Genomic DNA, 16,976 nt, shown 5'->3' on the forward strand with positions numbered 1-16,976 from the left:
GCTCACCTTTTCCTACTCGTGTACCTTCGCTCTTGTAAAGTTCCCCAAGACTCATTGTGGCCACCTCAACTTTTGCAGGACACATGACTTGACCATTACTTGGATCAGCCACTGGGAGAAGGAGTGAATTCTGATCCTTGAACTCATTGTTCAAGATTTATATTTGTATTAATCCTGACTGAGTGGAAAATCAATTTAAGCATGGATGAACTCCATGTAACTCACACCTCTGTTAGCCAGATGGGTGTGAACCTGAAAGGCAGCTGATGGTTATTCTCCTCACATCAACTTCCTTAAGGTATTAACAAAAGGTAAAAAAAAAAACTCTAAGACAGCAAAGATCTTAATCAGTACTGAGCAAAATGTAAAGGGCTTTTAATTCTGAGGCACTGGAATTCTGGAGGAAAACAAGGCACGACAGCTATCTAACATGCAGCTATTGCAGTGTGACTGTAAGAGAAGATTAAAGAACAACATATTCATAAGAACTTGCATCTCTGTTAACACATGGATGTTACACTGTGGTGAAGCTGAAACAGAAGAGTACTGATTTTCCAGTTATAGCTTTTTGGCCCCCACGTATAAAATGCTGGTTTTATGCATAAGCTAACAGACCTTTGTTTTTTTCTGGTTTATCAGTATAACCTGTGCTTTCATACCCATCATGTTTGTAACTGCAAACCTCTAAAACATTTCCACAATACTGTTAAAAAGAAAAAAACAAAACCCAAGATTTGGGATACCAAATTGTGTGCATGCACTTTAAATTGATGTAGCTGCTCTTTACAAAATACATTTATATCATGTTGTGCATTTCCAGTGGCATTTTGAGGAATACACTTTTCCATTTACTCTGAGAGGTGCTGATTTTCACCATCTTCCCAAAGAAAACAAACATTTTAAGTATAAATCTGAAGACAACCATGATACCTTGCCTTAGCAAGGAGTCTGCTTCCAATGAAATCAAATCTTCACTTACCATTAAGGTTTTGTTTTGTTGGGTTTTTTTTTTCTCCAATGAATAGAAATACATATATTATAATTTGATTATACGAAAACTTGCTCATATTAAAGTTGTACTGTGAAATGACTTCACCATAGTTAGACTCCACTGAATGTGATGAGCCAAGAACTTGTCACATTCTGAATATAACATACATGGAATATGCCATCTATATATAATCACTAGGAGGATAATCTCTGTGCAGATTTTCTCTGGTAAATCTTGTTGCTACCAGAGCCACATTACAGGGAAAAACTGCCATATACACTGAATACAGGGAGGTCACATATAAAAGCTCCTCCTCTCCCATCAAAAGAAACAATCAAATATCAGATATTTAATCAAAATTTCTCACCTTGATTCTATTTCTGTAGGTGGAACAATTTCAACGGGGCTGGAAGCTGGAAGTGATGTGGTATCCACGATAAAGAATTGTACAGTTGGATTTGTAGCTCCTGCCTAAAAATAAAATTTTTCATTGTACTTTTGAAGAGAGAATATTCTTTGTGAAGTGTTTGAAATTATAGATGAATAAGCTACTACAGATAGAAAGGTAAAACCAACCAACTGCAAACATGTGAAAAGACAAGTTCCTAAATGCAGTTTTATGATTGATACATAAATTATCCTTTGTATTTTTCACACACAAGTGTTAGTTATGTGTTTCTAGATAAGAAAGACTACTACATTTAGAAACAATCACAGGGCTTGCTGTATTTGACCAGATCTTGTCCTACATACCAAACGCAGTACCTAGAGAGAATCAAATCCATTGCTAACACACGGGAAAGTGCTTCTCCGTGGAAGCAGCACCTTACAGGAACTAATCATATCACAGTTGCCTATATCCCAATCAAAGCTGTGACTGCAGCACGCACTGCACTATCTCTAATGCAATGCTGTGACAGCAAAAGAGCTGTGTCAGGAAGGGCTGTTTCTCTTGTAGTTAACCAGCCAAGTCCTCATGGTAACAGTTAGACAGCTATACTTGATCCACCTCCAGAAGTCAGCAATATTCCAAACAAAAGGGGCTTGTAATAAAATCTGTAATTTAGATTGGCAATTCATTCTACACCTATGTCTCTTCTCAGGGGCCATGCTCAGGACAGAGCTGTCAGTGACCCCTCTGAGGGAGGCTCCAAGGGCACAGGCAAAGGCCACGTGCTCCAGGACCTTTGGGAAGTGTAGGGAGTGACCACGACTGCTGCAGAGAAACCTGAGCTTGGCACAAAGAGGGCAGTTTTTCTACCAGGCAGCCGTACCAGATGAGCAATAAACTGGCTGTATCATCTGTCCTGCACCATTAATCAAGAGTGAAAATACCTTCCTGGGATGGCCAGACCATTCTGGATTGAGGCAGAGCATGTTGATGCCTTAAGCCAACAACTCAACCCCTGAGTATAAAAACCCAGGGGTGAACAGAAAGAACTAAAATAATGGACTTGAGATGATTTCAACCCATCTATTCCTTCCCAGCAATGGGGATGCCCAGCCCTTGTGATGGTGAGTGTATTATGGAGGCCAACTATGAGAACATGTTTGTACTGACACTCAGCAGGGTATTGCAATTGTTGTACTCGAGGTGTAATTTGTACTTGCTTTATGTATTAAATGCATTGCTCAGATAAATTAAAATCTGTATAATATCAAATAACAGGTAAGTCCTGTATTAAACACAAAACCCTCTCCACATGGAGCACATGAAGGAACCCACTAGAGCACTCTGCACTCTGACTCCCACCCCATCCAGCCCAGTGCCAACTGTGCCAGCAGTGGGCATTAAGTCACGTGGAGAGGAGGGGGAAGGAGGAGCTCCTTGCACCAAAGCTTTCACTCTTACAGCTAAAACTGGAAGAGCTTAAGGTGTGGGCAAAGAAAATCCCTTAGCAGATTCCTCCTCCTCCTTTCAATACAGGAAACTGAAAATGCTGCATTAGCTGAAGAAGATTCCATTATCAATACCATGTACAACCCTAACCTAATGTACATCTGCCTAATGCTTTGTACCAACTTAGCTCCCCGAGAGCTTTTTTATATCAACATCTACTCACTGCCTCTACATTTTATAGTGAAACAACAAAACCTTAAATCATACATTTTTCCCTCTTTTTTCTTTCCCCTGGAGATAATAAAATACTTTAACATTGCCAGATGCTGTTGACTTCAGAAAGAGTAATCACAGCAAGCTGTTGAGGAGAGACAGACAATATTTTCATTAGCAGGAACTGATTAAATGAGACTACTCTCTTAATGAAACTGCAGAACAAACATGTTTAATAAATAACACAGACCTTGGGATATGGGATTTTAATGGTCTTTGGATACTGCAAGGTGTCTTCAGAATAAAAGGAGTACTCTATAACAGGAACTTCTTTATCATTAAAAGATGCATATGCCAAAAAATTGCCATTTGGAGACCACCACAGAGCAGAATGGGTGCCAAACATTTCCTCTGAAAGAGATGCAAATGTATTTAAGTTATAATTGGTAAGTCGGCTCTTCTATCCTAGGTGCTGTTCTTATTAGTTTTTAATAGGATTTTTTTTAAACTGAAGTTCAGATAGTAAAATGCAGACTGTTTGGGCTCTGAAATGAGACATTAGATCAATGTTTATAATCTAATTCACACTAAAATTTCCAGTGACACAATGTAAACTAGGCAAACATATATATTCTTCGATCCTCACACTAGCCAGGTATTAAGCCCAGATAAGGATGCATGTTTCTTTTGAAATACAGAATTTGATTAATTTGAATTTTTCACTGGTAAGGAATGAGACAATAATTACAATAAACCAAAGTTTTCACATAATAATGGAAAGTAAAACTTGCTTGATGTAGTTACCTTCATAAACCCAGTCTGGTATTCCATTGAAAATTTTATTTTCTTCTCCATTTTGAGTGATTTGCACAGCTTCTGCTGTTGGTGAAGCTTTTACATAAACATTATTATTCCAAACATATGCCTGCAAAACATCATTGTGATAACAATTACTATTACAGTAAATCCTACTTCCTTTCTTTATTTCATCCAGAACAGATGACAAAAGCCATCTTTAAAGGCTGCATTTCACCAAACAACCTTGATACTTAAGAAACTTGGTATTACTAATACAAATACTAATACAGATCAGGGTGAGCAAATTAACTTCAGGCATAGATGCAAAAAACCAAATAAAATATGGAAAGTGACATGACTACTGTATAGAGTTTTGAAAATCTTGCAATTCCATTTTCTCCCTAATACAAACTTATTTTCCTTCATCAGGAGTTGTTTTCCACTAATTTGTCTATCAAAGAAAACTATCAGGGCTTTGCTAAAACATTCACTGGGGCCTCAGTGCTGCCAACAGATCTGCTAAGATGGAACATTTCTTCAGTAGCACTCAGAACTCTAGTTTTTGGCGCCTGCCTGCCTCTCTAATCACCCCTGGTTTTCATCTTCAATAACTGAAGAACAGAGATTTATTCCAGAGCTTTGCTCCAAGATACAGAAACTCTTTTCTACTTGCTTTGCTTCTGTTGCTGGTCTTTATAATTGATGTATAAATTCACTAAGCAATAAGAATAAATGCACACCACATTCTCCTGTGGCAGACTAATGCTCAACACAAGGAAGGCACAAGCCTTGCAAATGTGGTGGTTGGCACCACTGACATGGACTGGAGTGGAGGGGAGGAAGAAAACAATAGTGGGAAAGAGTACAAAATAGATTTTAATCCTCTAATCACACTACATGCATCCATCAAGTAAAACTTCATCAACTATTGTGTAATTAGGAGATAAAAATCACACAGTGATGATTAAACAGACAGTTGTAATGATGCTGTCTTTGAAAGGGATGAGCTACTGTCTGCAACTGTAAAAACACAAAATTCCTGTGCATTTGTGCATTTCATGACTGCTGGGGCCACTAGCTACTTTCAGGAATGCATTTTCATTAAAGAACAAAACAGAACACACAGCGGAACTTTGGAGTCTTTCCAGCTGCAGTATTCAATTTTGAAACTAGTTCAGCTACTTCACCTAGCAGTAGGAAAGTCCCAAAACCTCAAGGGTACAGACAACATGAGCTTCCATGTCATGTGTATGAAAATGACTCTTATATATATTTACATAAGTTTCATTTTTCTTTACTAACCAGTTTATGACCAACAGGTGACCAGGATATATACTGTGTATCATTAGGTAGTAGTCCATCATCTAAGATAGAACTGGAAAAACAAAAAAAAAAAATGCAGCCAGGAGAAATCAGTGAAATGACATTTCAGTGCAAAATGAATGTTAAAACAACATTTTATGTGCAAAAATTACTGACCTGCTACTGAAATTATAGATGTGATATGAAGCTGTAAAGGAATGCCTCCACAACTGCAAAGGAATTATTTTAATAGTAAGAAAATAAATTTCACCAGGTTTCACATCTCTTGCAGCTTGAATTACCCCTAAAGCTCTCCTTGTGATTTTTATTAAGATAGAGAGAACACAATGAAATACAAGGGTAACAGATCTCTACTAGGTTTAAGGAAAGAATAAAGAATTTCCACTCCTCTGGGGTCATCACTTAAATACTATGACTGAGGCCATTGACTGATTAAGGATAGAGATACAGATGCCAGAGATGCTGCAGATTTTCAGAAATCCTTGTAGCTACATGGCAGACTATCATCAGTGGGCAGTTAATCCTCCTCCTTGTGCTTTACTGGCTCATTTGCTGTTTCCTGTCTCATGTTTCAAGTTGTATTATTTAACTTGGCATCTTATGTTATAGTAGTTCTCACAAGTCCCAGCAGTATGTCTGCAGCAGTTCCTCCAGGACCAGGGTGACCTATTCCCATTCATATTGTCACAGAAATAAAACCCTTCTGTAAGAAATCTGCCTCTTGAAATCTGTATCGCTCTGTGGGCACTTAACAGAGAGAAAGGTGATGATGATAATGCACACACGTTCAAACATTTTCACTTTGTGGGGCTGGAGAGGTTTGATTTAGCCCACAGCACTGACATGTTGCAATAATGCTCCCTTCTAAGAGGGTTCTTGGATATTTGTATGAAGATATAAACCAACAATTTAGTACTACACAGACAGATGGCTATTACATAACAAGTGTCTACATCCTCATGATTCATTTTGTTACTCTCTTTCTCTGCAATAAAGATTAATAATAACAGAACTTTCAATCACACTGTTATATAAAGGTTAAAATATCTTGCTTAGCATTAAAACAAAATTAACTCTTACGAATGCAACAAATAAAATACTACAGAGCAATAAATTACAAGTAGAGGGGATGTGTAGGGTGGCTGGTAAAATATTAGGCATTTTGTGGCCTCTAATGATGTAGTGAAGAGTCCAATAATTCTGAACAATTCAGAAAAATGAAAGCTAACTGGCTTAGGAGGACCCAGCATGGAAGCTAAAATTGAAAAAAACCGATGACTGAGTGCACAGACTATGTCTGACACAGTGCAAGGACAGCTCTGGGACAGCCGTGCCAGGACATGTAGACAGTGCTCAGTGACACAGTGCTCAAGTATTTGTACACTGCACAAGTTAGCACTGAACTTTTTAGAAACAGAACAGCCACCTCTCTAAAAAAAAAAAAAAAAGAAAGAACAACAAAGTTAGCAGTTTCTCAGTGCACAAACTGCACAGCAAATGATCACTACCACTACCATTAGGCTTCTCAATTGGCACACAGAGCCAGGTTTTCATGCCACCTGGCATAAATGTGGGTTGACCTTGGTTGCTTGGTTCAGCACCGTGCCAGGATGAGGCATTCTGCTGCAGACTCTTCATGTGCTCACTGACAGGAGGCAACAGGGACACACAAGCCCACTCCAAGCACAAGCCTTCTTTGAGCACATGCAGATTTTCATTCACCTCAGTTTTAAACTCTTACCTCCTACCACCACAATATAACAACCACATATATATATATAGCATACATATACAAGGAGATGTATACCAGCATATCTACTCATCACTTCTCCTTACCCACACAATTCCTGGGACAGCCATGCCTATCTACTCTCCTAGATTGTCTTCCCAGATAAACCATCCAGCCTTGCTCTCCTTGCTATAACTCGACATCTTCTTTTTATCCAGATAATTTTTTTCCTCGGGCAGTCAACTCTCCTGCGCCAAGCTCACAGATAATACCAGTCCCTTCTCCTCCTGCCTGCTCAACCTGACTGCTCCCTTACATTCACCCTCCTGCATTGCCCACACGTTCTCTCAGCCTCTCAATTGTTCCCAAACCTTTATTTTCCAGTTTCATCCTCAGTTGTAAAGTGCACTTGTACCTTTGTATAGCTGTATTGCAGAAGAGCAAACTTTTGGTCAGGAGACAATATAACAGTGCTTGCCTGGTACTTATCCTGTCAACAAAGGAAGGGAAAAAGAAACACATTAAACACTGAATTCCAAAGACCATGCAGAACAAAATATGAAATCCAATACCTTTCACAATGTCTGCATATATTACATATAAGTCAACATACTAATGTTGTATTTGCCAGGATTACTGAGGATGTTCCATTGTCAGCACTGATACACAGGATGTCCCCATTATCTGTTTTGTGAAGATACTTATTTCCTAAAAGCACAAGAGAGATGACAACAAAAAGTAAGTAAAACGCTCATCAGTTACTTCAATTTGCCCTTTATGCTTTTAAGCAGGAAATAAATCCCAAAAATCTGGTTAATGCTGTGTTTCCCAATTCTACAATGAAAAGAGGCTTACAGCACATGAATGTTCACAAAACGTAGTTGTGGAGCCCACAGCATCCACCTCCTAGCATCTCTTTCCCTTGGGGCACTAGGCATACTCAGAAGGAAAAGCAGCCTGTATCTCCCTGTTCCTGGCAGCCCGATGCACAGGAAGCTGACACACCTCAGAGGGTAACATGCTTCTACCCTAAAGCACAGAAGTAAGTATGCTCTTTTAGCAGTAGGAAGAATATAACTTGCCATGAACATGAGCACGTTTCTAAGGGAAACAAGGAATCAACCCTTTGAGCTATGCACTGCTCTGTAATGGCACAATTAAATAATTTGGCCTTTTTTCAGAATACAATGGTCACCGCAGCACTAGGTGACTGCAGGTCACCTACTACCATCGCTGAAGGTAGTACATTTTCTTGACATTCAAGTTGTATGTATAAATGAATTACCTGAAATCCACTCCAAATTATATGTTTTGTACTTATAGTCATCATTCAAGTAATTCTGTAGCGTGTACGTTTTTCCTGAAGAGGTCTCTTCTGAAAGAAACAGACAGAAGAGAGATTCTCATCTTTGCTGCAAATTGTTCACCCCAGCTTCTTAACCTGGCTACTAAGTGGATTTTTGTTGCTGGTTATTAAAGTGTTTTAGCTACCTGTCTCTAAAGTAGCAGCAGTGGGAAGGCAATAAAACTTTATTGCAAGGTAAATACAGCAAGCATGAAATAAGGGAGCGTCAGCAAGGTCACTCAACAAACTCACAGAAATGAAAATACCTTTTTGACAGTGAAAGAAATACCTTTTGTACTCTGGCTCTCTTACCTCAGCAAACGTGTACTCCTCAAAAGCTGAAAAGAAGTGATCTTTGTGCCTTTCTCCCTATGCTCACTCTAGGAAGTTCACTGCAAAGCCCCAGTTGCTAATAGTTGCAATTGTGAATAATTTGCTTATCCTTAAGCTCAAATTTCAGAAAAGCCTCAAATAAAAAAACCCTAAAAATCTGAGAAGCAGTAAAATATTCACGGAAGGTCTAATAAAAAAGGTCTAATTAAAAAATATTTAAATAACAAACACTTCCTGATAAAATTATGATGAAATAATTGATTAAATATTTATGCCTCTTTTGATGCAATTTTCACCAAGATATCTTTAAGTTTATTTTAGCATGACAATTTTGACTGGAAAATTAAAGCAAAGTAACTGGGTTAGTCTGAAAAGACCAAGTGAAACTTTGAATCTAATTAAGCTAATGAGTTTGGTTATCAGCTTCAGCTGCAGTCAGCTTCTATGTAGAGTATTTCTTTCTTACTGCCTGCAGTGCACAAGCTACTTTTTCCAAAGTATGACGAGTAATAACAATAACAACTCCGTCTGTGAGTCTTTGTGATTTTTTTTCTCTGAAAACAAATACTACAGATTTTAAATTCAGGTGTGCAATTCTCTCCCTGCATCTTCCCTGCCTTTTCTTTTAAATGGAAAACTAAAATCTCCCTTCATCTATCTGCATATACCCTTTTACCTTCAGGGTCCAGAAGGAGAGCAATTTTAATTTCAACTGGCCAAATCAAAAGACTAGAATAAAAGCAATCAATAAAAACACTCAAATACAGACGTGGTGACTGACCAACCAAGGTGCTAACCTGCCCCTATCAATTCTGACACCCCAGTCTTTTGGATACTTTTGAACAGACTGCATTCTCCTTCCTTATGCCAAAGAAGAAAAAGACAGCAAAGTCCTTGGGAACACACATACACAGAGAAACACCTCACAACAGTTTTTGCAGGTTCTCTTTCTGCAGGCTGGATACCTGTGACATCTGGAACACCACATGAAGACATTTATATCAGCTACTACAGCTTTATTCTTATTTCCAAACAATAAGATAACTGTATATATACAGCACAGACTGTACAACTACCACTGCAAGAGATGTAGCAGACAATGATTTTAGTCTAAAATTCTCAGAAAAGGTTAAAAAAATGCTTGCCCAATTCTATTTGAAATGTGACTCTTAAAAAAAATACTAGTCTGGATTTATTGCTCTTGAAGTTTCTGTGAGAATATTAATTTCTCAGGTTATTTATTTAACTGAATATTTAATTTGATGGATTATGAACAAGTGGGTATTTAGTATTCATACACAGTTGTCTAGTTGGGAATATGACTACTTCCTAATCGAGAAAGTGTCATTTTCAATCAGAGGGGCCTCAGAAAGCAACAAACTCTCTCTTGGAAAAGGAGAAGCAATTTAAGACAGGTGGCTGATGAACAGGTTTAGGGATTTTTCCAAACTGATGAATGTTTTTCTCCCTGGTGACATACATATTTTGCTAAGGTCTCATTACTAAAAATCAGGCCACTATTAAGATTTGTTGGCTATGTATAAAATTAAAATTTCATTTTCTGTCAACACCTTCCACATAGTATCTGAATATGAAAACACACGCCAAGCTGTAAGGGTACAGTCAGAAGTTCTAGTTGAAGCATTTTCTTAATCTACAAGGTAGGCCATTACCAGTATATTCTTATTTATCCACTTTGTGCCACCGACCAAAGATACTCAACATACATTAAATTCCAAATTTTGATTCTTAGTGTTCAGATTCCATTTGAAAACAAAGGTCAGACAGGTTTATTCTGACAGAATAAAGTAATTGCTGACATTCAAGAACATTTTATTGGCTTTGAAGATGGTATACAGGTCAATGGATGTTTATATTTTAGCAAAACTTCTTCTTTCACTCTTAGGTACCTCAGAGAGACTACATTTTCTTGTTATTTTTCTTTTTCAACAATTCCACATACAGATTAATTTTTCTAAACTCCAAATGACTAGCTTCCAATGCTCAGTATTGGGGCCAGTTTAATAATCTAATAATCTTTATCAATGCTTTGGATGAGGGGATTGAGTTCATCCTCATTAAGTCAGCGGACGACACCAAGCTGGTCAGGAGTGTTGCTCTGCTGGAGGGCAGGAGGGCTCTGCAGAGGGATTGATGGACAGGCTGGATTGATGGGCCCAGGTCTACTGCCTGAGGTTCAGCACGTGCCAGATCCTACACCTGGGTTACAACAACCCCAGGAAGTGCCACAGGCTGGGCAGAGTGGCTGGAAAGCTGCCCAGCAGAAAAGGACCTGGGGGTGCTGGTGAGCACCAGGCTCTACATGAGGCAGTGTGTGCCCAGGTGGCCAAGAAGGCCAGCAGCATCCTGGCTTGTATCTGGAATAATGCGGCCAGCAGGAACAGGGCTGTGATTGAGCCCTCGTACTTGGCACAGGGGAGGCCACACCTCGAGTGCTCTGTTCAGTTCTGGGCCCCTCAATTCAAGACAGACCTGGAGGTGCTGGAATATGTCCAGAAAAGGGCAATGGCGCTGGTGATGGGGCTGGAGTACAAGTCCTGTGAGGGATGGCTGAGGGAGCTGGGAGTGTTCAGACTGGAGAAGAGGAAGCTCAGGGGGAATGGTGTTGCTTTCCACAACTACCTGAGAGGAGGCTGCAGCCAGGTGGGGGACAGGCTCTTCTTACAGGCAGATAGTGACTGGACCAGAGGAAATAGCCTCAAACTGTGCCAGAGCAGGTTCAGGTTGGACATCAGGAAGAATTTTTTCACTGAAAGGGTGGTTAAGCATTGGAAAGGAGTGGCCAGGAAAGTGGTGGAGTCACCATGCCTTCCAATGTTTAAGAGATGACAGGATCTGCTATGGTTTAGTTGATAAAGTGGTATTCAGTCAAAGGTGGGACTTGATGATCTTGGAGGTTTTTCCCAATCTTAATGATTTTATGATTCATTTCTACCCTGGTCTGACTCCAGATAGTACATATGTATTTCCACTGTCATAATGATACAATAGAAATAGTTACATCATAATACTCCTGTTACAACAGTAAAACCATAAGTCCTTCTGCAAAAAGTCTCAACTATTTACATAAGTAGCACTCATACAAAGTGTCGATAAACAATTCTGTTTGAATTTTGGAATTTCCCATTAATATGCCACCCTCTCTCAAGAGAAAAATCGAGTTGGTTTCTGTAGGTGTGAGGAGTTGACATTGTTTAGCCCCAGCTGGCAACTAAGTACCACTAGCTTCCTTCCTCCCTTGCCCTCAGTGGAGATGGGGAGGAGAATCAGGAAAAGATAAACCCATAGGTTGAGATAGGAACAGTTAATGATCGAAATAAAACTAAGTATAATACTCTTAATAATAGTAATAATATTTGCAATGTAAAGGAAAGCAAGAGGAATAAAACCCAGGAGAGACAACTGATGCAAAATACATTTGCTCACCACCCACTGACCAATGTCCAGCCTGTCCAGGCAGCAATCAGCACTTCGCAGCCAGTCCCCCAGTTTATGTGAGCATGACATGATGTGTTATGAAATACTACTTTGGCCAGATCAGGTCAGCTGTCCTGGCCATGCTCCCTCCCAGCTCCTTGTGCACCTGTTTTCTGGCAGAGCCTGGGAAACTGGGCGTCCATGACTTAAGAGTAAGCACTACTTAGCAACAACCAAAAAACATCAGTGTGTTATCAGCATTATTCTCATACTGAATGCAGAACACAACACTGGACTAGCTACCAGGAGAAAATGACTTGATTCCCAGGCAAAACCAGGACAGGTGTAAAGCAAACAAGAAGTTAACAATTGTATTACGTTATGACATCTCACTATACCAAAATGGAACCATGTTGAGAAATTACTTTTGGTATATGTATTGGTTATTTCCCAGTGTCAAGGCACATTTTCCTAATTTCCACATGTACTTTAAAAAGAAAAGGGGCAAGAAATTAGTGGACTTTAAACCATGACAAACTATAAAAGCAGTAATATTAGAAGCTTTACTGCATGTTCACCACTACTGAGAGAGACAGGAAAAACCACATAAAAGGAAAGACAAGCGCTAGCATGGTGTTCAGTAACAACAAGAAAGGGATAGAGAAATGATCAAAATCAGAAAAGGTGAATGGTTATTGCCATTTTAAAGTGAAGGCAGAAGAGCAAGAATGATCTGCAATCAAAGCATGTAATTAGGAGCAGCAGGAGAGATGCAAGGGAATCCTTGCTGATTCAGTGGTCAGAAAAGCAAGAGAAATTCCAGGCTAGTTTTTCCAAATCTGCTGTTTCCCCATTTCTCTTCCAATGTATAAAAGAGTACTCTAACTCTTCCCCCTCCTGTATACTCCAGCCCCCAGTTAAAAAACTACTTTGCTTGCTCAGGGCTCAGGCCAAAGGCTCATTTCATCCAGAATTCTATCCAATACCCAGGAGCTAATACAGGACATTTGGGAGAGACCACAATCAAATGTGAGGGCTGTGACACCTCCTGGAGCAGTTCATCCAAAAGCCACTCCATGGGGCTGCAGAGACTTCCCTGGAGGGATTTAATCATTAACTTGGTAAATCATAGCTCTGGAATCTCTCTCGAATTTACCCCATCTCATGCAAAGCAAGGAAATAATAGCAGAAGTGTTCTACAGATAGCAATCTACAGTTGATAATGGGGTTTTATATTATATTACTCAACATTTGAATTAGGGTAGATAACTGAGTTAAGTGACAGTTACAGAAGTCAAGGACACGTAGCAGGAAAACATGCCATTCCCTATCTTTTCAGATAGGGAATGGCATCATCTGACACAGAACACTCTGGCACTTTAAGGTCATTAACTTCCCCAAGACCTGCTGTGCTCTTCCAGCCTCTCCTAGGCACATTTCTATTAAAAGACCACACACATAATACCATATAATCATGATGGTGATGACCCTTCTCATTTAGTGAGTATCTCACCCTTGCAGAATTACACCTGTGAGTGAAGAAACCTAGTTTGTGGACAGACAGCTGTAAGGGATCCTCACTCTAAGGCTGTCTATGACTTGCTCATGGCAACAGAATAATAATAAATACTGCACTGCCTCCTTCTTGCTCCCAGCACTGACTGCTCATCCTCCCACTCTTGGTGTTCCTGCCCAGCTGTAACAAGACCTGCAGTTAGAGAAGTGGTAAAGGTATATAGAGACATGGGATGTCTCAATCTGCCTTTTGCATGGAAGGTTATAGAAGAAAAAAAAAACAAACTGTGAGAAGTGTAAGCAAATTGGTGAATCATGAAGAAACAGACCAAATATTTTTTTTTATAAAATACTCATGCTTTAAGGGTAACAACTTGTTGCTGTAGTCACCTGTTGGATAGCTCCTCAAAGCACAAAAATGCTTTGATCAACAGACTTCAAATACAAGCCCCAACGCTGTTTTGAAATTAAACTGTTTGAGGAAAATAGCCCCATGTGGTTATTAAATATAAAATGAAGTGTCAAAATAGGCAATGGGTCTAAATGAAATATAGAATTTTGTACAGAGTTCTGGTAGTAGACCCTCCAGGTAAATGTCAAATGAGGGAACCACTTCACAAATTGAAGTCTTTACTATTTGTCCATGCTAAGTGTCTGCATGAAAAGAAGCAGAAGTTCTCCTTGAAAGGCCTACAGGACAGCCAACAAGCCAGAACTCTGCTGGAGGGGCAAAATTTCTCTACCTTTCACTGGACTGGAGACCATTTATCAAACTAATTATGTGCTGCATGAGTACTAAGCTTATGAAATGAAAATACATTGAGAAGCATAGCAGGGAAAACAGCTGCAGACCAAAGGTAAGAAATTCAAACTCAGAATTATCTGTTTATATCAATAACTGTCATATTCACTCCCTGTAAAATGCATGAACCATTGGGATGAAATGAAAACTATTTGACTGCAATGACAAGGATTTTTATCAGAGCAGACTTTGATTTCACATAGTCACATGAGCTGCTCCTTCCCAAAGCAGTTTTACCACTTTTCATTTTGTACTCAATCACCTGCATGGCCCAAGAGGCATCCCTCGCTGACTCATGTCCTGTGGTTGCTCATAAAAGCCATATAATCAAACTAGTGATTAATTGCCCTAACCTATAAATTACTACTTTATGAGTACACCACCTGTACACTCTCAGCTAACAGAAAACATCTGTTTAGCTCCGTCAGTCAAAATTCCAAAGAACTCTGCAGTTCCCAAACTACAATGGTCACAGTTGTTCGGATGTTATTGCTGGCCTGATTTGTGAAGAGACAGGAATTCAAGTTTTTGAACTAGACCACACCATCTCAATCCTTATTTTACCCAGAGGGCCTTAATGAACTACCTGGATGTGTTCTCTATGCCTTAATTTGAACCAACAGTAGGAAGTCTGACACACTGTTCTACTCTTTTACAACCAAAGGACACAAGCCAAGGCTGACAGCATGGTAGTATTCAGTGTATCGCAGAACAGAAATGCCTCTTTGAAGTAAAATGAATTTACTATGTAACTGAATGACTGATCTTGAATTGCAGCCACTTCTAGAGCAAGAGAACTCCTATGCTACAATTCATGAAAGAAGAAAACCCACTTTATTTACAGTAAGACATAGCATTGGCATCAAGATAGACAAGTACGAACTCTACAGCAGAGTTCAGGCCTGCATACTGAATTCTTTCACTAGGTGTTACGCCTGCACACATCCATCTGATAAGTTATCAAGACCCTTTCTCTTGCTCTTCCCCACTTGTGAAATTCAGAGTATTTTTTGTCACCTCAAAAATCTGCTTTTTTGAGATAAGTGGCAAAAAAGCTGCCCAAAAATAAGAGAAAATAGACTCAGCATCCACTGATGGAAGTTTCAGCCTAGAAGGCATGTAACTCAGATATCTGGACTTTGAAAATCCAGTTCTGAACGACTGTGATATTGACATTAATATTAATAGAGCTGAACTGCAGAACGGTTTCATGTCAATTATGCCACACAAGCACCAGTGACACAAGCGCCGCCTCTTTAACTGATACAACAAAAGCCCCAGAACTTTGTGCACACATAAGCAATTTCTGAACACATCGTCAAGATCCACTTACACATCTTCACTTTTTCTCGGGGTGCACTTCTCCGACCTAGGTCTAGTCCCGAAAACCCTCCCTTAGAGTGTGCTGTGCTGGCTACACGTGTCACGGCTGCTCAGCTGTTAATCATGAGAGCACAAAACGAGAGCAGCTCTGCCCTGCCAGCTGAAAGCAATGCATTGCTTCACCAGGATTTAATGCTGTTTCACATTAACATCCAGAGCTACAAGGGCGACCTGGAAAGTGCTAACTGGTCAGAGTCCAAAAGCACATTCCGAATCTTTCTGTACTTTTCTGACCTCTGTAACTGTGCTGTTTATATAATTTCACCCAACGGTGTTAACAAAAGTTGTGCAAACAAAGCAAACGAGAGGGAATATAAACTTTTCCCTTCAATACACTCCAAAAAAAAAAGAGAAATTGGCAGTTTACTACTGGTTCGAGAGCCTTTGGCGACAATAAGAACAGAAGATGGTGAAAACGACAATGCTTCTAACTATTATCAACGCAAACGAGAAAATTAAGAGACTTTTTAACTGTCCCCGCGCCCCCCGCCCTCTCCGGTGAGACTGCCGTACCTCCCAGTTTCCAGCTGCAGCTCTGCAGACCCCGCTCCCTGAGGCAGAAACTTTCCGCAGAACTTTCCCCGCCGCCGCGGCCGCAGCGAGCCCCCGCCACCCTCCCCGCGCGGCCGCGCCGCGCACTTACGGCGGGTGAGCAGCACCAGGGGCACGGTGATGGCCACGACGACCACGGCGACCCCCAAGAGCCCCAGCAGCCACTTCAGGAAGCTCTGCAAGAGAAGTCCCGTCAGCCGCCGGCGGCGCAGGCCCTGCCCGCGCTGCCGCCCACCCTCCCGTCGCCCACCGGCATCGCGGAGCGGAGCGGGGCGGGCGGGGCGCGGCTCCGCCGAACGAGCCGGGCGCGCCGAGGCTCCGCAGCCCCCGCGCTGCCCGCGGGGCTCTCCTCGTGAACGGCGCCTGGGCGGGGGCTGGGGGCGGCTGCCTGGGGAGCGGCAGCGCTGGGGGTTGTGCAAGATCCCGGCTGTCTGCTGGCTTTGCGGTTTGAGCCGCGCTTTCCCCGGCAGCCGGCGCCCCGGCAGCGCGGTGACACCGCTGTACGCGGCAGAGGAGAGACTTGGGGCAGCGCCGGGATTGCTGTCGGAAATCAGATAACGGCCCAGAAGTGAAATGCTGATGGAAAACTCCCAATGTTTTGATAACACCAGCATTTCTTGTTAAGTTTCTGCTCTTTGAACTCCTTTTTCTGACAGTCAAGTCATGAAAAATCTGATAAAATTGCAGGAAAGGCTTGTATTTATAGTTTTTTGG

General features: G+C 40.8%; 1 protein-coding gene across 1 annotated transcript in view; it reads right to left on the reverse strand.

The window, feature by feature from the left end:
• The window catches only part of DPP4 (dipeptidyl peptidase 4), a 40,461-nt gene extending 23,739 nt beyond the window's left edge, over positions 1-16,722 (reverse strand). The window contains exons 1-10 of the mRNA XM_068195668.1: positions 16,513-16,722; positions 16,354-16,438; positions 8,180-8,269; positions 7,508-7,602; positions 7,310-7,384; positions 5,322-5,374; positions 5,145-5,217; positions 3,849-3,969; positions 3,295-3,455; positions 1,359-1,462 (exon numbers count right to left, since the gene is read on the reverse strand). Coding sequence (XP_068051769.1) covers positions 1,359-1,462; positions 3,295-3,455; positions 3,849-3,969; positions 5,145-5,217; positions 5,322-5,374; positions 7,310-7,384; positions 7,508-7,602; positions 8,180-8,269; positions 16,354-16,438; positions 16,513-16,518 — 863 coding nt within the window. The 5' untranslated portion in view covers positions 16,519-16,722. The remainder of the gene's footprint in view (positions 1-1,358; positions 1,463-3,294; positions 3,456-3,848; positions 3,970-5,144; positions 5,218-5,321; positions 5,375-7,309; positions 7,385-7,507; positions 7,603-8,179; positions 8,270-16,353; positions 16,439-16,512) is intronic.
• Between the last annotated feature and the right edge of the window lie 254 nt (positions 16,723-16,976).

The sequence above is a fragment of the Anomalospiza imberbis genome, chromosome 7 (genome assembly GCF_031753505.1).
Source record: "Anomalospiza imberbis isolate Cuckoo-Finch-1a 21T00152 chromosome 7, ASM3175350v1, whole genome shotgun sequence".
NCBI classification, from domain to species: Eukaryota; Metazoa; Chordata; class Aves; order Passeriformes; family Viduidae; genus Anomalospiza; species Anomalospiza imberbis.